This window comes from Sipha flava, unplaced genomic scaffold (genome assembly GCF_003268045.1).
Source record: "Sipha flava isolate LNK unplaced genomic scaffold, YSA_version1 46_pilon_pilon, whole genome shotgun sequence".
In the NCBI taxonomy this organism is placed as follows: Eukaryota; Metazoa; Arthropoda; class Insecta; order Hemiptera; family Aphididae; genus Sipha; species Sipha flava.
This window is the reverse complement of record NW_020273250.1, coordinates 2365721-2385242: the sequence shown is the minus strand read 5'-3', so window position 1 is coordinate 2385242 and position 19522 is coordinate 2365721. Positions and strand designations below refer to the sequence as shown.

Genomic DNA, 19522 nt, shown 5'->3' with positions numbered 1-19522 from the left:
TAACGCAATTTATAATTTATAATAAAATTGAAAATCTAATAAGTTCAAGAATGTATTTCAATAGAACACATAAAATAAAAAAATAATAATTATTCTAATAGCTATTTCTTTTTCCATTTGGTTTCTAAACAAACATATATATTAATTTTAAGGTAATTAATTTTCAACGAAACTAATCAGTTAGTAAAATACTTACTAATAACAATCTTAATTTAAAAATTGTTCTCCAATTTTAAATTATTTCAGTCTTTAATTGACTTAATTGTTTTTGGAGAAATTTGATGCAAGATTTATATTCCTATACATAATTTTTTAACCTGTATTCATTAATCTGCTCAATTCAGCAAAGTATATGCAATCGTATTACCAAAGTACGTACCTGTAAAACATAATAACTTTAATTTGTTCAAAATAATACCAATAGTTTGATAATTCATAGTACTGGAATACTATATGATAATCATTTTTGTCTTACCAACAATATAATGGTTTTGCACTATTCCTGTACTAGGACGTACAATAAGTTAATAGGAGTAATAATAAATCAAAGATGAAAGATTATATATTAATAAAGATACAAAATTAATATTAATATTAATTTATATATTTTTAATGGAAATGAATTAAATATAACTTAATCAATTATTAATACATTACTTTAGCTGGAATTAAAAATCGAGTATCTCAATTACATTTTAAAAAAATATTATTCAACAGATGTTGTTATCTTTATATTTAAGATTGTACTAAAAATATCTAAAATAAGATTATTTACTTATTAACCTAAATTCAATGATACATAATATACCAAGATTATAATATAAAACCACAAATGTTTGTTTAGTGGAAAATTATTAAAAAAAAAAAAAAAAAAAAAAACATTTGTATTAAATTGAGAATTGATGTATTAAGTTACTTAAAGCATACATAATGGATGTGGCATATACCTAGAACACATTAAACCGGATAAAAATATTATAAATACTCATTTCAATATTAAGATAAGCAGTTAATAATAGCCAATATTGATTTTTTTTTTTTGAAAAATTATTCTGCATTAGTTTACAAGGACTGAGTACATACTAATTATTTTTTGATACTTTTATTTATACTTGAAGTTAGAAATTGCTTGTATTTTTGTAGTTTATTACTCTCAATCAAAAAATTAAGCAAAAGAAGAAAAAAAGCAGTATAAAATTACATTTTGTTTTGCAAAATTGGTACCCAAATTAAAAACAAATTATAATAAGAGCTTTAAATTAATTTATTGAGATAAAATACAGAGTTATCATTACAATAGGTTAATAAATATATAAGTATATATGTTTATATACATATATACATATATACATATATACAATATAGATGCCTATATTAATTATTAATATTATACTTGAGTTTTAATAAAATAAACACTTTTTGTTAGTAAAAATTCACTATTTTAAAATTTAGGGTAAGTAAAAGTTGAGTAATCAAAACAAAATTGGTATAAATTATGAAACTTATAATAATAATAATAATAATAATAATAATTGAAATAAATATATATAGAACTGTGAATGTACAACGCCAGTAACCATTAATATTTTCTAGTACTTTTCAAATCCAAATAATGAATTATTGATATTTTAAGCTTATATAGTTTACATTGGAAATAAATATAAAATTACACTATATTCCCTATAAGAGAGACTAAAATTGGTTACTAAATTAATATCAAATTGAAACCAGTTATGTATACCACATTCTAGAATTCTATCATATTTTCGACCAACAGTGGAGATCTTTCACTTGCTAAACACATCAGTAGACTGTGTCTACCCGCGACACTCAACATCAATGAAATATCGGTCTTATATAGAATAGAGTATACATACAACTAATAATAATAATATTATAATAATGTTATTTCTAATGTTAATCAAAATGAAAGGAAGAACATTAGCAATCACTGAAGATTTACCATTCACAGTAATATACCAACATAAATTTGTTTAATACAAATAATAAAAATCATATATACTTAAACACATACAATATAAATAATGTCAAAATTATAGTAGAAAAGGATAACATTATCCATATAACAAATACATAATAAATAATAAATTACATATATATTTATAGACTATGATAAACGAATAATAATAAACATTAAAATATAGAGTGCAAGTGATGTATAATTACAGTAGTACAAGTGGTAGTCAATACCGTAATCTACAAGGATGCTGAGTATATTTGATTAATTTCAAGTGCTGAGAATTAGAAACTATGAATTGTATAGCCAAATATATAAACATAAATTTTAATGTAAGTATATTGTCTATAGATTCTACCTATTTAATGAATAGTTATTTGGATGATGCGTAAGGGAGATAAATATTTAATTTAATTTTACAATTAAAATAAAAATTTTAATGACGAGTTTATTGTACTAATAATATGCACAAAATATAAGAAAAAATGATTTTTAAGTATTAATTTCTTTCAAACAGTTGCAAAAGATGAAATAACTGTTCACAAAGAGTAACCCAAGTCTACTAAATTTCAAACCAACAATACAGGAAAAATATGATAGATTTATAAAATAAAATACGAATTTCAAAAATGTTTGGTAACAATATTATGATTTTTTAAATGTTATAACAATATAATTAGTGACACAGAAAATATATTGCACTGAACCCCTAAATCTATGAAATTTCAACTTATTCAGGCTTTTAAATAAGTAAATAAATATGTATATAATATTAAAGGTAGTTTTCTGAAAGTTTTTATTGCTCATCACTATAAAAAACAAAGAAATTAATTAATTTTTTAATGACTTTAAGTAATTTCCATTTATAATCTTAAATTTAAATATCAATTTTTAAAAATTTGTTTATATTCTTTTATTTTTCAAATCCACCATTGATAAAAATTAATAATATACAATACATATGGATTAAATATTATTCATATAACTAATACACTCTAAACATTACATAATAAGTCTTAAAATACAAGCTATTAATTATTAATTTAGTTTAATAACAATATTTATTTTAAGCTATAATAACTAAATTAGCAATTTATATTTTTTATTAATATTAAAGGTCATGACCAAGTATACAAAATATAACTAAGAAAAAATTAAATACACACTTGACCATTGAAACAAAATTAACTTCTTCAACATTTTCTAAAATTGTAGATATTATTTATTATGATTGTTCATTATAAATCTATTTTGAACAGTTAATTAACAGATATAACTAGTATTTTATTTATATTGAAACTGTTGGAATAATTTTAACTAAATTCAATCTATTAAGAGCATTATGACAAGTGAAATTAATGCTCACACATATTTTTTAATAATTTATACAAAATAAACAAAAACTAAACATCTGAAGAAATAAAATAGTAGTCTAGTCTAAAATACTTTTTGAGGTTATTTAAAAATAAAAATATACATTATATTGATACCAATATTTATAAATTTAAAAAGAGGGAAAATCATTTACTAGTAAAAGTTTACCAAGTATATAACTAGTTAAAATCTCTTATGTGGGATTTTAAACAAAAATCACAAAATAAATCAATACCATTAAGCTGTACATTTTCAATAAATTTGATTAATATTTAATATGAGAAATAAATGTATTTTTCAACAACATATATTTGAATTTGCTAATGACTATTAATGAAAAATAATATACAGTAATACATATGCAACATAATTATTAAATAGTTATACATAAATCTTCCTCGTTAAAACAAATTTGATTTTAAATTATCATCTATTTCAAAAAAAAAAAAAAACAAATTGTAAATAACAATTTTTATAGTTCGTTGTGTGTTATATATTGCCTAAAACAGCTCTAATAAATAAATACAAATAGTTTCATCAAGAAAAAGATATTTTCATAAAATAAAAATTTTTCATATAATTTAACAACTGTATAGTATGTGTTCCTCATCAAAATTGTTTAATTCAACTTTTTACTATAGATATAAAATATATAAAAATAATACATAAAAATTGTGAAGCCACCTTATAAATCTACAAGGGCATCCTTAAAAATTCCTCAAGAATTTAAGAATACCATACCTTTCTTATGCACCAGAGAGACTTGCATAATATGTACATGGTTAAGGTTATGACCACGAACTAAGAATGTTTACAATATGTAGTATCTTAATCCGTGATAATAATAAAAATCATTATATAAAAACTTAACCTAATATATAATACAAATATTAATTTGATTAAATAAAAAAAAATTATAAATTCAGATTAGGTATTAAATTGGCTCTTACGAAATTGACTTCTTTTTCAGTGGTCTCCCTCTTTTAGCCTTTTCAGTTGGTGCACCTGACACACCACGTTCAGCTCGTTTTAACAAACATGTTGGACAAAACCACACCGCACAATCTGGTGGACATTGTATGCCCACACAGACCCTGTAATTAATTCAAATATAAAGAAAAAACCGCTTATTAGGAACACGGATAATTGATACAACTACGTTATTGAAACAAAATGTCTAAGGACGGATCGGCCGTATATTAAAACATTTTTAATCAATCGGATTATTGAAACAAAACATAGGTTACTTGAAACAATAAATGGCCAAGGTCGTTGAAAAATTCTATTAATTTTATAATTTTATAATGCAATTGACAATTTGTGAAATAGTTAAAAAAAATAGGTATCGTTATGCCAGCTTAGCGTAGCGATCAGCCTTGTAAAGCATGTTTTGTCCAAAGGGCCCATGTAAAATTTCAGCCCCTGGGCCCAATAGGTACTTAATCCGGTCTTGATTGTGATTACAATGTGCTTTATCTTAAGTCGTTACAATCGAAACCAGTCGAACTCTAGGAAGAAGTATATAAAGATTGAATCGATGTGGACTCACAACCTTGATGTTGCATAGGTCCCAACAGAAAAATATATCTGTAATTCGGTAATAAATATTCGACCAATTTAACATACAGTCACTGACGAAGAAGAAAAAAAGCAAGGCATCTCCATAAAGTAAAGAAATTTTAGAAGCTCTAAGTATCATCAGGAGAGCAGTCCTACACCATGCGGACGAAAAAAAGACTTAGGGCAACATTGTTCTTACAAAACCATGATCATCAATAGGACCAACACTTGTATGCATATGTATATTTTTATTGATTGGCTCAAAAAATAACTAGTTTTTACAAACATTTGTTTCATAAGCTAACGATGCTGTATACGAATTTTTATTTTGCTTATTATTGCATACTATGGCATGTTTACATTTTTAAGTATTTTGTATATTTGTATAGTATATTTAGGATCTTAAATACTTGGAAATCACAAAATATTAATTTCTTTCACTATATATATATTAGGGTGGTCCTTCTTTTTTAACTTTCAAAATTTCGAGTCAGATACCCGCCATTTTTGTTCATTAAAATCAGTAAGTTATTGAGACTAAATTTGGTTATGATAACTCATCCCCTTCCCGTAACTCAAGAGGGTTGAAAATTTGTCATAAAAGGTAGTTTTGTAGTTTAGTGAATTTAACTCAAAAACTATAGTATTTAGCAAATAAATGTATACAAGGTTAATTATATATTTTAATGTTGCTCATAAAATATATATTTAAAAAAACTATCGTAAGTCTATAATTTTCCAAGAAAAATAGTAAAATACAAAATATTTTATTTATTTTGAAAAATAGATTTTTTATATTTACTCAAGTGTATTTGGTATACGAAAAAATGTCTTACATAAAAATCGAATAAAATTTAATTTCCGGAAAAAAATATAATTTGTAATAGCCGGATTTATATAAACTATACTAATATTATAGCAGTTATACTAAAATTGTATTTTAATAATCCCATTTTATTATACAACACATTTTTTTTTTCACAGTATGTTAATTTTTTCGAATTTTACATCTTTATGATAATATAGAAAACCAAATGGTTATTAGAAACAATCGGTTAATTGACACATTTCACCTTGGTCCAAAAGTATTTTGTATATCAAAGATTAAATTAGAGTGAAAATGTGTTTGACTTACCAATGATACCAGCCATCACAGCCATCACATCCAATCATTGGACTACCATCATCTTGTTTGCCACAAGTTGGACATATCCAAACTTCATTACCACCTTCATCCTATAAAATAATCAACAATAACAGTATTAACAGTTTGGAAATTATGTACTTGTATATTAAATTATAATATAAAAATCATATTCAATACAAAAAATTTAAATTTATGGAAAATGTCTTTAATAATATAACTACATTATGTTTGTTGTTAATTTATAATAAAATTGTTATTAATTTATTTTAATTTTTTTTTCCGATAAATTAAAAAGGTACTTACAAAATAGAAAAATGGAAATGGTCGAGTTGCAGTTTTCTTAGGTTTCTTGCTGGTTTTAATTTTTTGTTTGTTTCCTGATATTGCAGAATTATTAGGATTACTACCGGTAGGAGAAGATACATTACCAGCAGATGCTGAAGGTATATCAATATCAACAACAGTATTAGAAGAGATCACAGATGATTTTTTTAATTTGGATGGTTTAGGCTCTGATATAATTTCTGTTTCTTCTTCTTTAATTGGTGTTATTGATACCGAAGGTAAGGTGCTTATAGATGATTTATCTTTAGAGTGAGTTTTGGATTTTGCTATAGAAGATTTGACCCGTTCCACAGGTGATTTTTCTTTAGAAAAACTATGTGTTTCTTCAGCACACTCGGGTGGAGATTTGTTTTTTACTATAGGCTTGATTACTCTATCACAAAAAGAGAGATTATTAATACACATCAATACAATTGAAAAAGTTAATTTTCTAACATTTTACGTTGAATAGATGGAGATGAATTTGATCCATTTGAACCAGGTAATTTAAGTTTAATTTTTGGAACTAAATGGTCATCTTCTTTCACAACAGGTTCTGGACTATTTTCCTACAAAATATTAATTTATCTTAAGGGAAATAAAACTTAAAATTTAGAATGAATTCTAAATTTTAAAGTTTCAATAAGATTTAGTAACTAAAATATATGGATTAAATAAAACCTTAACAATAGTAGATTCTTGTTTCGATTCTTCAGTATCTACTTTTACTTTGTTTTTCAATTTTTTTAATAATTTTTCCTTTTTTCTTTCACTCCGTTCTTTTTGCTTAGTTTTATTTTTTTTATCTTTCTTCTTTTTTGATTTTATCTTTTCTTTTTTAATCTTTTTATGCTCTTTTTTGGGCTAAAAAAAATAATAATAATAAATTACAACAAATAACAATGATTAACAAATATAGTTTACTTTTATTTTTTCCGTTTGGACTTTTTCTTTCTCTGAAGAAAGTTCATCAAGCTCAGGTTTTTCAAAATGATCTTCTCCAGGTAAGGGTAAATATATCATTGAAGTTGTTGAACTTGGTTTTTCTAACATTGGTATAACATTATTAGGAGGTGTATATTTTGGAACCAATGGATTTGATGCCAATGATGGTGGTAAAATACTTGGACCAGTTGGAAGAAGACCTGGCCCAGTTGGTAAATGACCAAAGAAAGAAAATTTTAAAGGAGAAGAAAACAGATTGGAATCATGTTTATTTTTAGATTTTTTTGTACCAGTATTGCTACTTATGGGATCTATGGTTGGAGGATCATAATCATCATTTAATATTTTTGGTTTCTTTTTTCTTTTTTTAGGTGTATTTGTATTCAACTCTTGTTTAGTGTTTTTTACAGGCGTCTTTTGAACACTATCATTTTTTTTTTCAATGGGTGGTTTAGTGAATATAGGTTTTAAAGGTTTTTCTTCAATAACCTCAGGTTTTAATTCAGGCTTTATCAAAATATCTGAACTTACAATAGTAGAATTTGCCTTCGATGTTATAGGCATATTTGATTTAGAACTTTGATGTCCAGAACTTTCATTATTTTTGTCTTCCTTTACTTTAGATATTTTTTTAAAAATATTTAATTTTTGCTTATCAGGTTCTGTTGTTAATTTTTCATTATCTCCTTCAGAATTTTTTGAATACTTTAAATGAGAAGATGATGCTTGAACTGGCTTATCAAATATAGTATTCAGTAGATTAAGTTTTGATTTATCTTTGATTTTTTGAGTCTTTTTGAGTCGAGGTCCTTGATTAGACTCGCGGATAGCTCCAGTTTTTAATGCTTTAAGTTTGGAGGTTTCTTTCATGCTAGTCAGCTTCTTTACTTTTACACCTTCATTCTTATTGTTGTTATTATTACTTTCAATAGCATTTTTTCCTTTTTCTTTGAAACTGTTCAATATTTTTTGTGATTGTTTTCTATTTTGTTGTTTCATACGTTGTTGCTGATGCTGTTCACCTTTGACTTCTGGTGGAACTGTAGAATAAGAAGTTGATGGCTGTGACGAGTTGGTCTTAAAATTAGGAAATGGCATTAGTCGTGATTCTGGCAACTTTCCTTCTCGGGACGGTGAAAGAAATCCAGATGTTGTCATAACCACACTAGAAATTTCTCTAAGTCGTCGATGCATAACATTATTACCATGTGTTGGTCTGAAAAATTTAATGTATATAAATCAATAATCTGTAAGTGTATTTTAATTGTATACATTATATTAATGATTTATTTACTTATCATTTATGGATGCCTGTGATTCTTGAATACTTATTGGATCATTGAAAATTCCTAATGAAGAGCTTGAATGAGAGGTTTGGTTTCTATCGTTTTGCGTTGTTTTTTCATCTATAAATATTATTATTAATAGACTATCCTAATATTCATATAAACATTTGTTATTTATATAATATATATATAAGGTGCATCACCATGTCTTACTGATTTTAATATCGGCAGTTAATATTGAAAATATTATAGTTTTTACTTGACCAATTTTATTTTGTCACATAATGTTAGCTATTATTCTAAAATTTAAATGTAACATATGTACAGGCTCATGTGCAAGGGGGAAGGGGGTGTTCTATCCCAATGAAAACCTTTTTATATGCATTTTAAATAAAAATAAACTGACCTGAAAATTCATATATAGTTGTTTATTTTTATTTAAACAGTACCAATTTTCTTGGTACTTAATTTTTGGGTATTTTTCTCCTACTAATGGTATTGTTGTAAATGCAATCATCAATAGAACATATTTTCACTAACAAGTCAGCTATTAAGACATTTGTTGGCATTTATTTATTTTCGATCCTGATATTTTTGATCATGGATATTTCAACGTGTATTGTTTTTATTGATTTTTTATCCAACATACATAATTTAAAATCCCTCCCTTAGACAATTCCTGTGTACAGCCTGTATATGTATTCGATGAACATTTCCTGAATAATAGCCATTTTAATTTCATACATACAATAAATTATATTTATTAAAAGTATGAGTAATAGTATTGACTACAAATAGTATTTATAATCAAAAGTAATAGCTTCAAGCACCATTGTATAGGTTAGGGTACATTTTATAGATTTAATAATCAAAACTCATTTGTTTAAATGTGCAAATAATCTAGAATAACGCTTGTAATACATATGTATTCATATTGGAATTTAACAATTGTAGTAATTCAAGGCATAATGTAGAAGCTAACCTATTACTAATAATTTATATTTATTAATTTTAATAAATGTACAACTAAAAGATTTCCATATCCTTTTTCATGAATTTAAAATGGTTATTATTCAGGAAATATTCATCAGATATTTACATATGTTACATTTAATTTTTATAATAATATTGTACACAATGTGATTATATTGAATTTGTATAAGAAGAACTGAAAAGTTAATTTTTTAAAGTAATTCAGGGATGAATAAAATAAAATGAAATTTTTATATTTTGCCTCAAACACAAAATACAATTTAAAAAATTAAAAATAAAAAAATTTCAATAATAACTGCCAATATAAATATTGGTATAACATAGTTAGACACCCTGTATTGTAAATTTTTTTTATTTTAAAGTGTATATAAATCTTACCAGATTGTTCAGGGTACATAGTAGGAAGATGTTCATGAACATAAACAGGTCGGGTAACAATTTCTCGGCTTCCAGGTTTCATGATATTTAAATTAGACTTTGTTGGTATAGGAAACTTTGGTACTTTATGCGGAAACTCAACAGATCCAACTTGTTTTAAATATCTTATTAAATCTGGAATGGCCACATCTTTATCACGGAATGCCATTTTTACGTCATCAATATCTGGTTCAATTGTATCAGCTGAAACATAATGTATAATATATATTTTACTAAAAAAAATATTTGACACAAAAATTCATAATACAATTAAAATAAGGTGCAAAAATAAATATTTCTGGAGGAATAAATTAAATAAGTTAGAGCTAAATCAATAATTGCATACAAATACTCATTTAAAATGTAGTAAAATATATTCATGTCTAATTACATTAATTATTAGTACCCATAATAAAAGAAAATATTTATTATTGAAATTAATAATTGTAAAGTGAAGGCTATATAATCACAAATATAGAAAATAATTATTATAAGAATTTAAAACCACCAAATAAAATGTAATTTCTTTATTTAAAAATAAATGTATGCTTTCTTTTTTAATAATCTTCAGGTTGTTTGCCAATTGTTTTTACACTGTTATGGTATAATAAATATTTTACCATGCAGTAATTTTTGTTGTATTTTAGAATGAAATTTTGACAGTAACTTTGCATAGAGATTAGCTGTCTATGAATAGGTTCAAACTAGTCATATTATTTTGCTAAATCACTCAGCCCAAAGTTATAAAATACATTAATAAATGTAAGTAACAAGTTTATAAAATGATAATTACTTCATTTTTTTTTTTTTTTAATAGTTCATTACCATAAACGAGCATTATTATTAATAACTATAATATTTAATATAATAAATGCAAATTATAAAAATATTAATTTCTCGATAATTACTATACCCAATTTTCTACTTATTCATACTGTAGTAGCATTCAAAATCAATGTAATTTAAGACTTTAAGCATTATTAATAGCTAATAACAGTATTCTTAATATAGAGTAAAATCCAAGTAAAATAATATAGAGAAATCCCAATAATGAATAGAAAAATTACTGAATGTTTAAACAATAATTTTATAAAAATAAAACAATTAAAATTGTTTATAAATAGGGAACGGATTTATATGTAAATGCATATTTTTATTAAAACGAGATATTTAAGATTCGATAAGAAATGTTTATGATTTAAACCATTCCTATTAAAATGATGATACTTTTATTTTACATATTTTTACATATTTTGGTATAATTACATATTTTTACATATTTTACTAATTTTTAAATATTTTTAAACATATTTTTATCATTTCATCATTCATACGTCTTCTTTGAACGAAAATACAAAAAATTATTTCAAAATTAGATCCAGAAACTTCTATCGCTATTGGAAAAGCTCAAAATATTATGCTAAATGAAACATTGAAAATAATTTAATTTTAATTAAAAATAATTTAACAAAATTATTAATAAAAAATATGTCCCCAAATGATAGTATGCAAATTGTTGAATCAGCGATTAAAACTCGTAAACGGACCAATAGTTGTTGTAAAAAAGAAAATTCATGCTGTTACAGAAAAAAATTCCAGGCAATATTGATTTTAAAACAATCAATGATATAATAAGTGGCAGACACCCTTCTAAAAATTTGGAATTATCGCCTTGAATAGTACGCACTTGAAATATGCTTTTATACATCGGTTGATATGAAACGATAATTTAGCCGTTTTAAAAATATTTTGATACCTAGTAGGCAACATTTAACATTTGATAATTTAAAAGATATTGTAATAATTCAATGCAACAAATCATTTTGATAATTTAATAATAATAATCACTTTTTTTTCCCCACATATTTGGATGTTTTTAGCACATATTTTATAAATTATACTTACATATATATGTAAATATTTCTGTATTTTTATTATATATAAATCCGTTCCCTATTTATAAATAAGTTCGGACACTTACAAATTTCAGAGAATTTTTTAACAGACTGTGCTAAATCTTTGAAATATTCATATAGTATATCCGTCATCATCTGAAGAGTCGAGTTGGCCATAGAATGCCAACCAATATTTGAACATATCTGAGCCACCGAAGTGGTCAATCCTCTCCTAATAAATTCGTCGGTCATTTTGGTTGCGGCTGTGATCGAGACTTATACCCAAACGAGATCTACACCATCAAAACACTTCTCGTTGCACTATCATTACTGTAGACTGTATTGGTCGGCAAAATTTCAAGAACTTAAACAAAAACATTGATATATGCATTGGTTTTAAAAACAATAAGTGTGTATACATACACAAAAACATAAATATTTATTGGCGAAGAACGCGCACTAAAACAAAACTCGTGAGGCACCTGTAAACAATGAGATAAAACCCAAAGGTATTGACAAACATCGTTAATAAGGTATAATATGTTGATGTACGGTAAAAACTATTCGACCGGCACTTGATCGACTTTGAAGTTGATTATGCGATGACTAGTTGTAGTCTTATTGAACAGCGAAAATGGTAGATACGATTTTTTGTTGTTCGTGGAGGATTGATTATGTTATAGTAACCATTTTCCGCGATAACTGATAAGAGCAGATAAAATATTGATTAAAGTCTGATCATGTCTGCTGCCGGCTCGAGTCGTTCCATGAGAACATCGTTCGATCGTGTGTGAGTTAGTGTGTATTGACGTGTGTAGGTGTGTACGTGAGGTGAACAATCATAAAAACGTACCCACTGGGTAAACCTTCACAATTACCGTACGGCACTTTAACAAACGTGATATTGTTAAACGCGTGACGCACACGACACCCAGTTTAATACGATACGGCCACATCGACTGCGAGTTATTTTACGTTTTTTGATTGTATTCCTTTCGTAGTCGAATTTCACTGGGCAGTAAGTGTTTGCTAAACTTCTCTATACGATTCGACACATTCCTCTGGACGTTGGTTTAAGACTCGCCCGTCTATCTGTTTATCTGTTTTCTAACATCAATCAGTTTTACAAAACTTCTTTTTTTTTTCTCAGTCAAGCTTTAAAGTTCACCAGAAAAACTTGAGTGCTAATACAGTCAAATTCGTTAACAACATATTGTTCACGATGTCTTCAGTAAAGTGGTTTGAAGGAAATTCAAAAGAAGCATTAAAACTAATGATGGAGCGGAATTGCGCCTTTTTGGTTTACATAAGTATTGGAAACATTTTTTTTTATAAAGGGTTATGCTGATTAATAGACCGTTTATTAAAAATGTACACCTGTATAATTGTTTACTTTTCAGAATATATTAATAACCATTTTTATAATATAAGACTTGATTAAAAATTTAAATATATTAAGAAATAATTTATAAAGTTAACACCATAGTAGTAAGTCTTAATCTTATCAAAAAAAAAAAAATTACAAATGTTGGTTATTTTAAGAAAGTTTTCAAAATACATTTCTAAAATAATGAAAATTATTTTAAATGTATGTTAATTTGTAAGTTAGGTTAAAGTAAGAAATTTTCAAATTTTTACCAAAAATATATTTTACAGATTTTGGCTTTCTTACTCCCTAATTATTTTCAACTATGCAGCCTCTCTGGGTATTTAAAAACAGTTTTTGTCTAAAACCATTTTTATCATAAAAATTTGTTCAGAATTTAATACAATAAAAAAAGTAAAATTATGTGTTATTTCAAGTATAATACTAATTTTTAACCATATAGCGAGGCATATATATCTATAAATTTATAGATTTTAGTATTTATACCTAATTATAATTATATTATACTGTTTTCAATAAAATAAAAATAAAAAAAATAAAAATATAAAATATGAAAATAATAAATAATTTTAAATTAGTAATTTATGTTAAATTTATGTTTTAGAAAAAGAAGATGATGAATTTACAGACGCCTTCAATGATCCATATGTTGTAGAATTGTTAAACAATCAACTTGTTTTATGTTATGAAATGGATCCAACCAGCCAGAGTTTTACAAACTTCAAAGGCATCTGTATCCTTTTATAAGCGTTTTAAATAACAATTACTGTACATTTTTAAATTAAGTAGATTTTGGTTTTATATTATATATTATATCAATATATTATGTGCATAATATTATATTCATACATATAATGATAAATTATGATAAATTGAATGCCTATTCCATAATTTATCCATTAAGCTTTTAATAGTATTAATTAAAAGAAATGTAAGTAGTGATTTTCTGCTTTTATTTATTGTATGCATAGTGTAGTATATTAGACTTATTTTATTTCCATTCTATATTTCAATCCAGAAATGCGATAATGATTTTGTATTTGATTTAAAGTCTGCCACATTTATTTATTTTTACTACAAACTCTAAAAAAATATTTTATAAAAACTTTTTGGGATGATAAATACTAGAAAATTCATTTTTATAAATTAACAAAAATACTTTGTTACTCTTAGCTCTGTTTTTTTGCATTTATATAAATATGTAAAATAAGTAATATGTCTAAATCATTATTTTAAAAATTTAAATCAATAAATACATTTTAATATATATAATATAGAATAAAATATATTTCTATGTTGACAAAGGCATTTAAATCAAAGCCAAAATGATAATGTATATATTAGTTTTTATTACACCATAAAAATATTCAATATATATATAATGCATACATAATATGTATATTTTTTAATTGCAACTATGTTTTCTTTGACAAATATTTTCATAAAATGCAGTCAATAATGTTTCTGTTCCATCAATTTACTTGTTAGAAAAAAATAATGTTCAACAATTGATTATAAAAAAAGAGAATATAATCAACACTCATGAACTAGAATTGGAAATAAAACGTCAGATATTGAATTCTGTTTATTTTACTATTAAATGTATATCAGGTATATTTAATGTTTAATTATATTTGTTGCTTGTTATGAATTCATAATTATAATATAATATTTATATAATTATTATTACCAATTTAATAATGATAATAATCATTACATTTCAGATACTACCAATGACGATATTCAAAAACAGAAACATGTACAATATATGACTGAAATTAATAAGAAGGTATATAACTTATCTATTACATAAAAATATATACAGTGGTCACCACTTATTAGACAACTCTCTTTGGCACCTGACCATTTGAGTCCATTAACCAAATGAGTCAACAAAGCAAATGACAAAAAAAAAATTTAAAAATGCTTAAAATTAAAAACTTATTTACTTAAAAAATATTTATTGAGATTCAAGGTATGCATAAAAATAAAAATCAAGATACGCTATTAAAAATAAAATAATATGTATATAAAATTAATTAATTTTTTTGGTAAAAATCTAACCAGGATTGATTGGATTTTCCTTTTTTCAGCCAACCTCATAATCATTTCTTGGTAGGATTAATGTTGCTCAAATACGTCCAAATTGCCTCTTTGCTGAATTCCTCTACGTACAATTTAAAACGCTTCTAGCATTTGTTTAGTTAATGATGGTTTCTCGTCAGATTCCTCTTTTTCACTAGCATCAGCCATATTTTGTTTTAGTCTTTTTGATTGTATTTCATCACATATTTATTCCTCGGTTACAAGTTCAGTATTTTAGACTTCTTTGTCAATATTGATCCATACCAGTACTGACTTTTATCATTTTTATAACACATTTATTCAATGTATGTACAAATTTTCCTAATTTATCTAATTTTAAAATCACTCTATTAACCTGTGTGTTAGTATAAGTGCAAATTAGGATCAGCCGTTTTGAGTCTAATAGGCGAATAAGTTAATTAACCTTGAGTTCAAAAAGCGAAAATCATTGTTTATGTATAAACCTAAAATATCATTTATACTCTTAAATATTATTAAAATTATTATTCTGTAACTAATTGTATTTCCCTATTAAATTATTTGTTCTATAAACAATTTTTTAATTTAGGAAATGTTTTATTAATAAAGTTTATAATACATTTAATTATAATTATCTAACTAATTAAACACCATTATCTACTGATTGCACTATTTATATATTACAATTTTAATGAAAAAACTGAATTAAAACCATATTAATTATTAAGATAGTTTATGTAATGTAGAGTATCTAACTTAAAAAAGTATGAAAATAATGTATATTTTTTTTATTTTAGTTGCAGATTTTTAATAATCCAACTATAAACAAAAGTATTCAAAAAGATGCAGAAAAAATTAAAAAGTAATAATTTGTTGAAATAATTTTTTAAAAAATCTTTGATTGTATATTAGATTATCAACTCCATGTATAAAAGTATCTTTGTGATTATAAATGCATTTACTGTATTATTTTATTATAAGTTGTAATCAAATAGCATAAATTAAGTAGGGGTAAAAATTTTTTTACATACATTTATTAAATTTTCTGTTGGTTGATTTGGTTTTAAGATCCATTCTTTCTTACCTTTACATTTATATTTGATTTCTTCTATGGTTTTAATTCGTTTATTTATTTATTTCTTTTTTTTTTTAGATAAGTTACAAATGCATTAATAACTTTAAAAATATATATTATAAAAAAATGTTTGTAAAAATTATTCAAAATCTAAATCTCTACATAGAGTATGCTCAAATATACTATATATATTTGATTTTTAAAAACATTTATTGGTTATATTGTCCAATGTCCTACTCATAGATACAAAATCTCTGTTTTTTTCATCTATGATCTGTTATCATCATGCTTAATTCACTTTTAGGAAAAGTCTTTGCACATTTTTTATTACTTTTTAATTAAATATAAGTAATCTCATAATATCAAGCATGAAAATAAACACAACAAATATTTATTTTTTTTTGTTAATGGATGTTAATTATGATTGTTAATTATGTATGCCACATACACAGTATAAATAATTATTCCAAATATTCATATACCTTATCAGACTTTTATCAATTATCTACTGTTTACAATGTTTTTACTATAAACATAAAAAAATACTTTATATAAAATTAATTAATTTCAGTTATTACATATTGTATCTGGTATAGTTTCATATTTACATAGAAAGTTAAATATATTGTAAAATGTCATAATATTAAAATTTATTCCTAATTTTTAAATTTTTATATTAAAATATTAAGTTATAAATTAATTAAAAATCTAAGAAGTATCGATTTATGACCAGGAAATTCATTACATAAGTAATCTAGGTTTATAGATATTACCATTTATAGCTACCATTACTATTTATAATCATCCCTTATTTATAGACCCGAGCTCAAACGAGTGTGATAAAATTGGTATAATAATAATATTCATAACTGTTATTATTTAACTATATTATTGTAACATATAATTATAACATTTACTGTAACTTCTATCATAACATTAAATGAAAAATAAAACAGTTTTCATTTTAAATCCATTATGTAGATATTTTATTTTGAGCATAGATATATTATAATTTAATTATTAAATAAGCAATGACTAATCAATAATTTTTTTTTTAATAATTAAATTTATTGCTAATGTTAAATGAAGATTAACTAACTATTTTTAAATTAAATAACTGTAAAAATATTTTTCATTGTGTAAAATTTGGGCTTTTTAATGTGTTATATTTATAAATGATAGTGTAGGACATTATGTATTAAAGTATATAAAATTAATTTAATAAAAAACAAACCACTTTGTATGAAATGTATTTTTAATTTTCTCTTTAAAACAAAATCTACTCTTAATATATTTTTGAAATTTCCATGATAAATTGTTAAATATTTTTAATAAAATAAATGTGATCTATAATTTATTGTCTAACTGACAACTTCCTACTAATAAGATATTTATATTATCTGTACAGGCATGCAATTAAGATAAAGATAAAAATTGTAATTAATTTTCTCTCCTCAGTTTTCACGTAAAGTGTTTTTTACAGATTGAATATTAATACAAAAATCAAAATTAAAATTCCCTGCGAAAAGATTACAAAAGTTCAAGAATTTCAAACAAAGTCTACGCTTAATGATGTCAAAACTTTTGTATTGAATAATTTTCATCTTCCTGAAGGGTAATATTTTAACTTGACCTACATAAATAGTATTTTTATTCAAGCCCCATTTGTAAATAAATCATATTATTTTTTCAGGCCTATGAAATTGATTGCTCACAGACAATTTGTGGAGGAAGATTTCTGCCAAACGTTAGATGCATTAAATTTAAGTCCATCTTCAACAATCTATGTGCATATAGTAATTATAAAATAATTATTTTATTTATTTAAAATTTATTGTCTTATATTATTTTATTTTAATATTAATATAGGTACCATCATATCAAGGGCTATCCTCCATACGTAATTTTCAATCTTGGCTATTCAACATATTTTCTTTTACTATAATGAAACCATATCATTTTTTTCAATATCATGTTATGAATTTCATTATGCCGCCACCGCCAGTACAAACACCAAGAATGCCCAACCGCCAAGAGATGTCACAAACAAAAACGTACATACAAATAGTCAAATGGATGAGATTAAATAAAGTTAAATTTCTCTTGTATCATTAAATTTTTTTGTTTTCAGAAAATCTACATCATATAAATCTGGTTCTAATATTTATCGATTGAATACAAATGAATCTGATGATGATGAAAATAATACATACAATGGGAATTCAACACAACAGTTGTAATAAATGTAACTTATATAGTAGTATAGTAGTAGTTATACATAGTATACATACTCATCTTTTTTTATAGAAAAATAATTAGTATGATTATTTATTTTTTAACATCAATACATGTTGTAAAAATTAGTCATGTAAATTATATTCAAATAGCCAATTATTATTTTATTAATAAATATTAAATAACCTTTTGATCCTGTCCATTAATTAATAATAAAATAAAATATGTATAAATTCTGACAATAATTATTGTTCTTTGTGCATACTCACATCACCAATAATAATCATGTTGTGTATTTTTACTACCCACAATGCCACCAGGTTTAGTAATAATAATGAAAATATAAAATTTATTGCCTCAGATTTGTTAGCTGTTTAATACTTATTAAATTTCTAGGTATTTGGGTGGTTTTCTGTTTGACATAAATATACTTACACTTGTTTTCTATACAAATTGCATAAAATTGACTTGAAATTTTGCAAGGTTAACTATAAATTGAAATATGTCCGCTTAATTTCTAAGTTGTTCTTGCATAGATTTTTATTTTTAACAGGAATGATCTAGTACTAGCTTGGTTGTAATTGTAATTTGTCATGTTTTTAAATCAATCGGTGTGACTGTCTAAAGCAATCAACTTTTGTTCTGATTTCAATAAATTGCTAAATTGAATACCATTTGGACACTTCTTTCTATATCATGTGCACGCGAGTGCTTGAGTGATTCATTATTCATTAATATTGTACGTCATTAACATTTAGAAACAAAACTCGTAATTTCATGCTCTAAATTGTAACTAAAATATACATGCACCTATCCATTAAAAATTGGCTAAATATATTATT

The 19522-nt window shown here is 24.2% G+C and overlaps 2 protein-coding genes across 5 annotated transcripts; one reads left to right on the top strand and one right to left on the bottom strand.

Moving 5' to 3' along the window:
* Positions 1–3814: 3814 nt before the first annotated feature.
* Positions 3815–12573, bottom strand: LOC112689751 (transcription initiation factor TFIID subunit 3). 3 transcript variants are annotated; one of them, XM_025563586.1, is made up of 11 exons: positions 12472–12573; positions 12343–12401; positions 12006–12283; positions 9986–10228; positions 8623–8734; positions 7308–8544; positions 7065–7247; positions 6840–6952; positions 6363–6777; positions 6048–6148; positions 4299–4446 (listed from the first exon to the last, which is right to left on the bottom strand). In XM_025563586.1, exons 3-11 carry the CDS (start codon positions 12169–12171, stop codon positions 4299–4301), a joined length of 2718 nt encoding a protein of 905 aa, XP_025419371.1. In that variant the 5' UTR covers positions 12172–12283; positions 12343–12401; positions 12472–12573. The 3 variants fall into 3 exon arrangements, with proteins under 3 accessions (XP_025419369.1, XP_025419371.1, XP_025419370.1); XM_025563584.1 differs by having other exon boundaries at positions 3815–4446; positions 12343–12563; XM_025563585.1 differs by lacking the exon at positions 12343–12401 and having other exon boundaries at positions 12402–12563.
* An 87-nt stretch (positions 12574–12660) lies between these two features.
* On the top strand, positions 12661–18755 carry LOC112689752 (UBX domain-containing protein 4-like). Of its 2 annotated transcripts, XM_025563587.1 has the most exons (10): positions 12661–12937; positions 13070–13229; positions 13911–14039; positions 14759–14917; positions 15031–15095; positions 16168–16232; positions 17929–18060; positions 18139–18241; positions 18315–18499; positions 18577–18685. In XM_025563587.1, exons 2-10 carry the CDS (start codon positions 13142–13144, stop codon positions 18683–18685), a joined length of 1035 nt encoding a protein of 344 aa, XP_025419372.1. In that variant the 5' UTR covers positions 12661–12937; positions 13070–13141. The 2 variants fall into 2 exon arrangements, with proteins under 2 accessions (XP_025419372.1, XP_025419373.1); XM_025563588.1 differs by lacking the exon at positions 12661–12937 and having other exon boundaries at positions 13142–13229; positions 18577–18755.
* Positions 18756–19522: the final 767 nt, after the last annotated feature.